Source organism: Dermatophagoides farinae, chromosome 2 (genome assembly GCF_024713945.1).
Source record: "Dermatophagoides farinae isolate YC_2012a chromosome 2, ASM2471394v1, whole genome shotgun sequence".
Classification (NCBI taxonomy): Eukaryota; Metazoa; Arthropoda; class Arachnida; order Sarcoptiformes; family Pyroglyphidae; genus Dermatophagoides; species Dermatophagoides farinae.
In genome coordinates, this window is record NC_134678.1 from 3,275,074 (window position 1) to 3,285,404 (window position 10,331).

At 31.5% G+C, this 10,331-nt stretch overlaps 2 protein-coding genes across 4 annotated transcripts; one reads left to right on the forward strand and one right to left on the reverse strand.

Moving 5' to 3' along the window:
- Positions 1-135: 135 nt before the first annotated feature.
- On the forward strand, positions 136-8,356 carry LOC124499239 (bromodomain-containing protein 2). Of its 3 annotated transcripts, XM_075728499.1 has the most exons (15): positions 136-500; positions 664-1,169; positions 1,262-2,022; positions 2,094-3,046; positions 3,249-3,720; positions 3,776-3,955; positions 4,020-4,178; positions 4,256-4,375; positions 4,517-4,645; positions 6,036-6,599; positions 6,664-6,705; positions 6,774-6,818; positions 6,880-6,995; positions 7,064-7,486; positions 7,563-8,356. In XM_075728499.1, exons 2-15 carry the CDS (start codon positions 1,159-1,161, stop codon positions 7,626-7,628), a joined length of 4,041 nt encoding a protein of 1,346 aa, XP_075584614.1. In that variant the 5' UTR covers positions 136-500; positions 664-1,158; the 3' UTR covers positions 7,629-8,356. The 3 variants fall into 3 exon arrangements, with proteins under 3 accessions (XP_075584614.1, XP_046919083.2, XP_046919085.2); XM_047063127.2 differs by having other exon boundaries at positions 136-1,169; positions 7,563-8,282; XM_047063129.2 differs by having other exon boundaries at positions 139-1,169; positions 2,094-2,234; positions 3,319-3,720; positions 7,563-8,282.
- A 57-nt stretch (positions 8,357-8,413) lies between these two features.
- Positions 8,414-10,293, reverse strand: Mettl3 (methyltransferase like 3). Its single transcript, XM_047063136.2, has one exon. The coding sequence runs from the start codon at positions 10,245-10,247 to the stop codon at positions 8,538-8,540; it is 1,710 nt and encodes a 569-aa protein (XP_046919092.2). The 5' UTR covers positions 10,248-10,293; the 3' UTR covers positions 8,414-8,537.
- Between the last annotated feature and the right edge of the window lie 38 nt (positions 10,294-10,331).

The following is a 10,331-nucleotide window of genomic DNA, read 5'->3' on the forward strand; positions in this document are numbered from 1 at the left end:
CTGTATATTCTTTACAAATAAAATAGCTCACTTCCATCAACACTAGATGGTGATCAAATCGTTTCGATTGGTCAATGTCTGTCTGTCCGTCGATGTGTGTGTGTATATATGTAACAACAATCGATGCCTCTCCCTTTTGTTTGGCCAGCCATCATGAATCGTTGTGTGTGTTTTGTGAGCAGTAAAAATTGAGCGACGAATCGCTGACTCGATCTGTTCGCCCAACTGTTCCCGCTCACTTATATTCAGCGTTTATTGTATTCTCTGTTTGTATATTTGACCTGACCATCATCATTAATTAACATCAAATAAATAAAATTTGAGACCCATCAAATCAATCAATACCGGTTAAAACTACCGTTTTTCTTTTAAAACGGAACCACTTTTTTGGAAAATCAACCAATTTATATCATCTTGAAGTGTATTTTGTGTCTGTGAGTGTTTATCAACGACAAAAAATCATGGTCGTTGCTTGATGACGGACGCTTTGTTTTGTTTTTGTATGTGTATAAAGAATTTTCAAACAACATCTTTATGATTAAAGTTTATTTGTTTTTTCATACACACCTACTCATGCATTCATCATTTAATCAATGAATTATGGATTTCGATTTCGCTTTTTCGATTGAATTAATGGCGGTCATCTTGCTTGTGCCCAGAAAGAAATTCTTATAAATACAACAGGCCATAATATTTATGGATTTTTCCGTTTTGTGTTTCCTTCTGATCAATTTTTCCAATTTTATCAAAATTGAGTCGTCTTTTTTTTGTTTTTCTTTTTGATTGTTTGCCTTCCAATACCCAACACACACAAGATTACATGCTATAACCTGATCATGAATATTCTGGCCAAAAGATGGAGCCTATTTTTGATGATTCTTAATGACTCGTTTTTGTGTGTGTGTTTTGGGTAATTTGATGACACACACACTCATAACACGGCCACGGCTTTTATCGCGCGCCATTTTGCTTAATTTTTTTTTCGAATTAAATTTTCATTTATTTCAACATTTAAATTTTATTCGATTCAACAACAAAGAAAAATTCGATTTCGTTATTTGATTTGTGTGTTTGTTTGTCTTTGTGAAAATTGCATCTAATGAAAAACAACTTAGAAATACACACGCAGCAGAAAATCGTTACAAAAGAACGTATAATATGGATCCCAGGTTTGTTTATTTTTTTTCATTTAAAAAATGGCCTTTATCAATCCAAAAATTGGTTGGTTACTTTTTGGTTGTTTATTTTACCAAAATTCTAGCAATGCCACTTGTTATGCAGATGCTTTAGATCAAAGTTTTTCATCGAACAATTCAGAATCGAATATGTCTTCGACAACAACACCAGCTATCGTTACATCCCAACAATCAACTTTACCGACATCCATTCAAGCTGCTGCATCGATGCTCACTCAGCAACAAAAACCTCAACAAGATCAATCCATATTAGCTGGACAACAATTGTCAGCAAATGTTGGTGAGGCCACCGTGATAGGAACCAATCAAGATGGTACACCAATCTATTGGCATGAACCATTAATACCGCCGGTTAAAGGAATGGTACAACCAATCACTGCACCACCGCCGGATAAACCACATCGTAATACAAATCAGCTACAATATATGCTACGCATAATCAATAGAAATATTTGGAAACATCAATATGCATGGCCATTTCAAGAGCCTGTTAATGCGGAAAAATTACAGCTACCCGATTATCATACAATCATTCGAAAACCAATGGATTTGGGAACGATAAAAAAACGCTTAGAAAATTGTTACTATTATTCAGCACAAGAATGTATAAATGATTTTCGTCTCATGTTTAACAATTGTTATTTGTATAATAAGGAAGGTGATGATGTTGTTATGATGGCACATAGTATTGAAAAATTATACAATTCAAAATTAGCCGAAATGCCTCGTGAAGAGATTGAAATACCTATACAGGTAAAAGGCGCCAAAGAAAAAGGAAAAAAAGGTAAAGGAAAATCAAAAACGAAAGGAGCATCTGGGCCTAGAGGTATGTCGTATTTTGTTTATTATTGATAATAATTTACTTATTACTGTATGATATGCATTTTTAAATATTAGTAATCAATACAAGTTCGCTACCATTGTCAACGCCAATATCCACTGTTCCAAAGCAGCCCATATCTTTATATCCTGTACAACCACAACAACAAGTACCCTCTAGACAGATGAATAATAGTGGTCCGACAGTGGCACAAAAAAGTAATGTTAGTCAAACATCCATTGTTCCATCAACAGCATCAACCGGTGGCAAAACATCACTAACAACAACGCCTACAATGGATTCGATTCTTAATCAAAATCCTCCTACGATTTTACCGCCACAACAGTCTAATAATTTACCTCAACGTTCAAATGTTGATATGAATGCTATTGGACAACAACAACAACAACAAACATCATTGTTGCAAGCATCGCAACCACAACAACAACCTCCATCGACAAATTCTCAATATCTCAATTCTAGCCCAACAACTGTGATCCCAGTCAATTCGACAGCAACCAAAACGCCTAAGAAAGGTGTAAAAAGAAAAGCCGATACTACAACATTGGAATTAGAATCATCGGGTAATTTTGCGACCCATATTGTCGCCGAAGATATTAAACCATCGACAATGAAAACACGAAGAGAAAGTGGTCGACCGATAAAGAAACCGTCGAAAGAATTACCTGATATCGGTATTCAAAAACAATCATCATCAAAAGTAAAAAAAGGAAAATTATCCGAACAAATGAAATATTGTGGAACGATTCTGAAGGAGCTTTTTGCTAAAAAACATTACCCTAATGCATGGCCATTTTATAATCCAGTAGATGTGGATCAACTTAAACTACCCGATTATTATGATGTGATCAAACATCCAATGGATTTGAATACGGTCAAAAGAAAACTAGAAGCACGTGAATATAAGAAACCTGGTGAATTTGCTGCCGATATAAGGCTAATATTTACAAACTGTTATAAATATAATTCACCTGATCATCAAGTTGTTAATATGGGTCGAAAATTACAGGTAAATAATTTAATTAATTTATCATTTGTTTGGTCAATATATAGTGCCTCTGCTGGGCAAAAAATCTGTCTTGTAATCGATGATGGATTTTTAATCAACAGAAGAGGAAAATCATAGTGTAATCAAAATTAATCGCAATTTTTCTTTAATAATAATGAGAATTATGGTTTCATGGTTTTGTAACATTTCTCTTTTGTATTAGGATGTGTTTGAAATGAGATATGCCAAAATGCCAGATTTTGAGGATCATAGCGATGAAAGTGGTGATGAAGGTGGTACATCCGACAGTAATCATTCCTCATCATCATGTTCGGATAGTTCCGATAGTGAAGATGAAAATGAACGACGTAATGCATTGAAAACCCTACAAGAACAATTGAAAAAATTGACCGAACAAGTACAACAATTGGCTAAACAATCAGAGAGAAGTAGTAAGAAAAAGAAACATAAATCCAAAGTTAGTAAAACGGATCGTAAAGAACGTGGTGGTGGTAATAGCGGTGGTGTCAAAGTAGAAGTTAATGATGATTTGGATGCCGCTTTTAATCACCATCATCATCATACCGCTGGTAATCAGACTAATTCTGCATCAATTAATTCACAATTTCCAATCAATGCTTTTGGTATGAATGATGCGTTTGGTGGCGGAATCAGTAGTGGTTCTAATGCTATAAGTAAGTTTTATAAATGAACTATGGAAAAAAAATTATATGTGAATTGTTTATACAGATTCCAATAGTGTCAATAGTAAGAAAACCAAGACGACAAATAAAACGAATCGTAAATCATCTAAAGCTGCAACTGTACCTCAGAATTTGAATCGAATCGATTCAGAAGAAGAAGATAATGCTCGTCCGATGAGCTATGATGAAAAACGACAGCTTAGCCTCGACATTAACAAATTACCTGGTATGTTTTTTCTTTCACATCATTTTTGATTCTGTATTTATATTTGTGATTTGATGATATACAGGTGACAAACTCGGTAAAGTTGTACAGATTATCCAACAACGTGAACCAACATTAAGGGATTCAAATCCGGATGAGATTGAAATTGATTTCGAAACATTAAAGCCTTCTACATTACGTGAATTGGAAAGCTATGTAGCCAGTTGTTTGAAAAAGAAAAATAGTATGTTTTGTTTTATTAAATTGTTTCATCTTGATTTTTCTGATAATCAATTTTATTAACCCTCCAAAAAAATATAGCCACGATAAAAGATAAAAGGCCAAGTAAAGCAAAAGAAGATACGGAAAAGAAAAAACAGGAAATTGAGAAACGCCTTAATGATAATGGACAATTAACGGCCAATAAGAAAAATAAAAAAGGTTTGGATAGATTTAAGATTCATAATAAATTAATGACATATTGATTGATTAAATTTAAATTGATTAATGTTTTTTTCTTTTTCGTTAATTATGGCCATATTGTTCCTGATCCCCAAACATTGAAACAAATAATTTTCGCAGATCCATATGCATTCACCGAAGAAGAAAATGGTGTTAGATTAAGTGAATCAAGTTCGAGTGATAGTGATTCGAGCAGCGATAGTAGCTCATCATCAAGTTCATCATCGGACAGTTCTGATTCTGAATCAGGTTAGGAATAAACTTCCTTCATATTATAAAAACATATACAGACACATTGCACAAAACATTAAGCCTTTTATATATGATAAGATTATATAAATTTGGCCATAAATAATGTAGGAAGAAAAATGGCTGATAAAATTTTAACTTGGTAGATTTTCCTATTCAAAAAAAAACTGAAATTTCAATACCTTGGAGTGCAGTGTGTGTTATATTATATGGAATGAAAGAGAAAGAAAGAAAAGATTCATTTATTTATTCAATCCTAAAACAAAGATTTATTTTTTGCATATAATTGCAATTTGCAAAACGTCCACAATACTTACACAATACAATTTAAATGTCTTTGATAAACAACATTTAAATTATTTTTTCTTTGATAATATTTTATGGATCATATTTTTCATTCTTCAATATCCCTGTGTTGCTACTACTCACTATTATTTATTGTTTCAACAAAATTCTTTGTCTCCTGGTCCTTTTTTCTCGCTCGTTCTCATTCTTGTTTTGTCTCTCTCTCTCTCTCTCTAATTCCTAAGACATTTTTCACAAACTGTAACCCATAATCATCATCATATTCGTCTATTTTCTATCTTAATAATTTTATTCTCTACCAATCATCATAACAAAAGAATATTCTAGATTTATATAATTTGTACAAAAAAAAAATCACATCATCAGATGAACATTATCTACATATATTTGTCACAAATAATATCATCTTTTGTTCAATTGTAAATGTTTACCTGAATAATTCTACTTATTATTTTTGTCGGTTGTTATCCAATATTTCGACATTTAGTGTGTGTGTGTGATGATTTTATAAAATACGTTCATTTTTTTGCACCCACATATATTTTATTTAGTTTTTTTTGTGTGTTGTTTTAATCCTAATCTAAATTATTGACTTGTAAAAATTATATAATTTTTTTCTTATTTCGCGCCTAAATAAATTGCTCGACTTTTTTTTATCATCTGCATCGTCTATTATTATCTAAGCCCCCTTAGACAACAACGTTTTTGATTTATTCTTGTTGTTTTTTTTGTTTCTAAAATAATTTGTCAAACAAATTATAAATTTTTTTACACATACAAAAAATTTTTCATATACAATCTAAATATTTTATTTTATTAATTGAATGAATGATGACAAATAATAAACAAATTGAAATTTGGAATATTGTTTTGGGTTCAATTTTTTTTTGTTCGCCACTGCACTCTGGGTTTGAGATTTTTTTTAGATATTGATGCTAATTGAGGAATCTTATTTAAATATCTAATGACGATTGTTTAATTGATGATTTGATCCAACAATCATAATGAATTCAACAAAATTGATTGATTGTTTTTTTGAGTTTGATCAAAAAATAATTTCTTCCATTATATTTTCATATATTAGAATCACCGAAGAAAAAAGGAAGCCAAAACAATCAGGCCGGTAGTCAATATAATGCACCACAACATGCACCTACATTTCCCGGAACATTACCGATAAATTCTCCCTATACACAGCCATCTTCATTTCCAAATAATTCATCCGGAAGTGGTGGTATTGTTTCCAGTGTATCAACGATTGGAATTCAGCCACCAACATCATCAAATATAGCACCACCACCACCGCCGCCCTCATCAGCATTACCATCGATAGGGCAATCATCACATCATGCTCATCCATTATTACCTATTTTAAATGTTGGTATACAAGAGCCTTTTAATATGAATTCTGGTCTTCAGCCACCACCAACATCATCATCATCATTGACTAAGAATATTCCATCCCAATCTCAACCACCACCACCAAATTCTTCGTCGTCCATTAATTCGGCCGGTGGTGGTGGTAATCGTGCTGTAGCACAACCATCACTTCGTAAATCTAATTCATCATCTATACATCAATTATCATCGCCATCATTTCAAAATTCTCAACATACATCATCATCTTCATCAACACATTTTAAAAATGGTTAGCCATATTTTCGGTTAAGATGAACATTCATTCCAACCATTTTGTTTGTTTTTATTTACAGCCAATGTTTTACCACGAGAATCATCATCCGGTTCTTCATTAAGTATGTTGGATTGTTTTCTAATCAAAAAGACTATGAATTTCAAAATTAAAATTTTTATTGTTTTTTAGTATCCAAAATAAAGGAAGAGCCAAGTAGCCGTATAAATGATCCAGGTAAGTTTTTAGTTGAAAATTTACCTTATAAAGTTACAATACTATATTTATAATATAATAGACTTTGTGGCTTATAAATCTAAAACCAGCAATAATGTCAATCAAACTATGGACAAAAAAGATTCAAAATCATCGATGAATCTAATGTCGAATTCTGGTTTATCTTCAAAGAAAACGGTTTGTAATTCAATTATTTGATTCTGATTTCATTGATTATAATTTTGAAAATTTTTATTTGAATACAGGCTCCTACGACGGACCCCAAGCAAAAATCAATGACCTCTTGGTCCAGTCAAACATCAAGTAGCAGTTCAAATACTGGATTCTTGCCTAAAGCAAGCACTGAAAATACTTTTGAACAATTTCGTAAACAAGCCAAAGAGAAAGAGAATCGTGAAAAACAATTAAAAGTAGCACAGGAACGTAAACAAGAACAGCGGCAACGGTTAGAAAAACATAACATCATTAAAGAAGAAGAAGAATTGAACTCAACACAAGTGGATAGAACGCGTAAACATAATCCATATGATGATATTGCTCGCCATGGTAAATCCACTAATTCATCACCGGCATCGGATTCGAATTCAATGTCACCTGCATTTACAAATTCGGTATCTGAACGTGAACGTCAACGACAACGGGAACAGGAACGTCGCCGTCGTGAAGCTGTAAGCATTTTGTTTTATTTTTATTATTATGTATTTTATATTGTAAGAATTCATATTTTATTCCATTTATAAATAGATTGCATCACAAATCGACATGAATCGTCAAAGTGACATCATGGCCAATTTTGAGGAAATGTTATGAAGAATTTTCGGATCAAGAATGTGTTATCATTCACTCATTTTTGATTCTTTAATAAAAACAACACACTCGTTTTTGGCGATTCTTTTTTTACCTATTCATAATTTCAAACAACTAATCGATTTTTTGTATATTATATTTGTACGATAATATTAATTCAAAGAAACTAATTTTTCTCATCTTTACTTATCGTACCACCATCATCATCAGAAAAAATGAAACATTAGATTCATAAGCAGCGTCTTCATAATCATTATTCTTCATTGTTTTTTTTTTTTTGCTAATAACATAATTCATTCTGAATATTGAATGTACTTCATTAATATACTGGCTAACTCTTTATTTTTTTTTTCATCTGTAATATATAATAATTTGAAATCAACATTCATGATCAACAAGCGAATATTTTTTTTTTCTTTTCTCTCTTGAATGATAATCAACCATAAATTGATGATCACCTAATTAATTTAGAGTTATTGTATCCTTCTATATTCTATTTATTTATTATCGATGCATGATTATGAATTCGGATTTTTTTTTCGGTCAGTTTTCAACACTGTATTTTTTCTCATTTTTTTTTCTTTTGCTATATAATGAATTAGGAGAATCGAGATCATTTTTTTCATAATAAATAATACAATATATTTAATTGTACAATTTTTCTTTGCCCCAAATTATTGATTATATTCAAATAAAATCCCAATTCGTAAATATAAGAACGATACTGAAAACTAATTGTTGATTCCTCAGGATTTTAGTGTGCCTTTTTTGTTGATAAATGTAGCTGCTTTTGATTAAAAAAAGTTCACTTTATTAATATATATGATGGGACCAAAAACCAATAACTTGGAATAATTTTTTTAATTTTAATTCGACAAATGATTGAAAATTTTTTAAAGCGTTAACATTGTGTCAAAGATTGATGATCTCTTCCGGATAACATTTTTTATATGCATCGATTAATTGGGGATCCATTAAACAAATATTCTCTAATTGATTACCCAATGTTACCCAATTTGGTTGCGTATTATGTTGTCTGCCGAATAGTTCAATTTTTCGTGTACCAGGTGATAAACGTTCAATAATACCATAAATTTCATCTGGTTTATGACTTGTAGCACGAACTTCGGCTACGATAACATCGCAATCAAGACTACGATTAATGTTCTTTGGATTTCCTTTCACACCAACCAGACAGTGTTCTTTACCATGATTAATCCAATGTCCAGTACGACCAGTGCGTATAATACGTTGTAATTGATTTGTTTTCACCCAGATTAATTCATCACATCTTTCATAGCCCCAAAGTTTAAGACATTCACGGCCCAATTCCATGGCACGACCGGTAACCCATAAAAATATAAGACCTTCATCCTGTAAACATGGTATATTTAGATTTCGCATTTCATCATCGGACATTGTTCCATATGGTAATTCCATGTGAATATCCCATGGTGGATCGGCCATTACGACGGCAAATTTACCCAAAATACTCATGTCGAAAAAACGTAAATCGCATCGTATCCATTGTGCTGGGAAAAGATTTCTTTTGAATGGCTGTTCAGTTGCATTGGCCAATGTTTTGACAATATTATTATTCGTAGTAATAGTATTCATTGTTTGATTATTCATTTCATTTTTACTTTTTTCATCGTGTTGGTCATGGGCCGATGCAATATGAACATTCTTATTATTCTTCTTTTCAACTTTGTAATGTACATATTTACAGGTATCCATATGGAAACAAGTATTTAAAAAAGAACAATCTCCCAATGATTCATCTGTATGTTTTTGAATGATTTTTAAAAAATGTATACGTTCACATGGTTCATTCGAATCATTCGAACGCATACATTCTTCGGGTGTTCCACGTGAACAAAATTCCTGTACATTTGGATTCAGCGAACGAAATTGTTCATTCAATGATAATTCTTTAGCCGTTGGTCTTGACAATAATTTTTGAATCTCTTCAGAAATTTTTTGATTATTTTTTTCGATCGTCGACTGTAATGATAAGATACATTCGACTGAATCATTGTTTGATTTTTCTTTTTCATTTGAATGAAATTTTTTCGTCGTTTGTGAGTCGTCTAGATTGGATACCGATTGATTTGTCTCATTAGTTTCATCATTACTTGCCGCTCGTTTCAATGTATTTTCAACTGTTTTGATTTTTTCATTATCTTCCTTCAATAGTTTTAATGCATCACAATCAACAGATAGAACAAAAATGGTTTTTTCACTATTATCCGATGGTAAATATTCATTGAGTTGGATTAATTTTCGTAATGAAAATTTAATTAATAATTCTTTGGTCGTTTTTTTATCCGTAAAACTGGACGTATAAGATATGATTGTTGAAAAATCAATAGGAAAATTGTTTGATTTATCGCAAAGAATATCTATCAATTTATTTTCTATTTTTTTAAAATTTGGATTCGTTTTTTGATCATTAATAAAACCAACTGGAATGGTTGTCGAAATATTCGTAAAAGATGCTGATGACGATGATGTTACACTCAATATATTTTCACGTTGCCGTTTCCATTGTTGAATTTTTTCTTTTATGGAATTATTTCGTTTTTGAATTGCCTGTAAATCATTCCATTTTGAATTGTCCATTTTGATCGAAAAATACACTGATATTCGAATGTCAATCCAAAAAAAACTGAACAAAACAATAATAATGACTATTTTAATAAAAAT

Coding starts and splice junctions, on each gene's coding strand:
- LOC124499239 (XM_075728499.1), top strand. Junction 2,023..2,093: donor AGGAGCATCTGGGCCTAGAG/GTATGTCGTATT, acceptor TTTAAATATTAG/TAATCAATACAAGTTCGCTA. Junction 3,721..3,775: donor TAGTGGTTCTAATGCTATAA/GTAAGTTTTATA, acceptor TTGTTTATACAG/ATTCCAATAGTGTCAATAGT.
- Mettl3 (XM_047063136.2), bottom strand. CDS start 10,247: ATGGACAATTCAAAATGGAATGATTTACAGGCAATTCAAAAACGAAAT.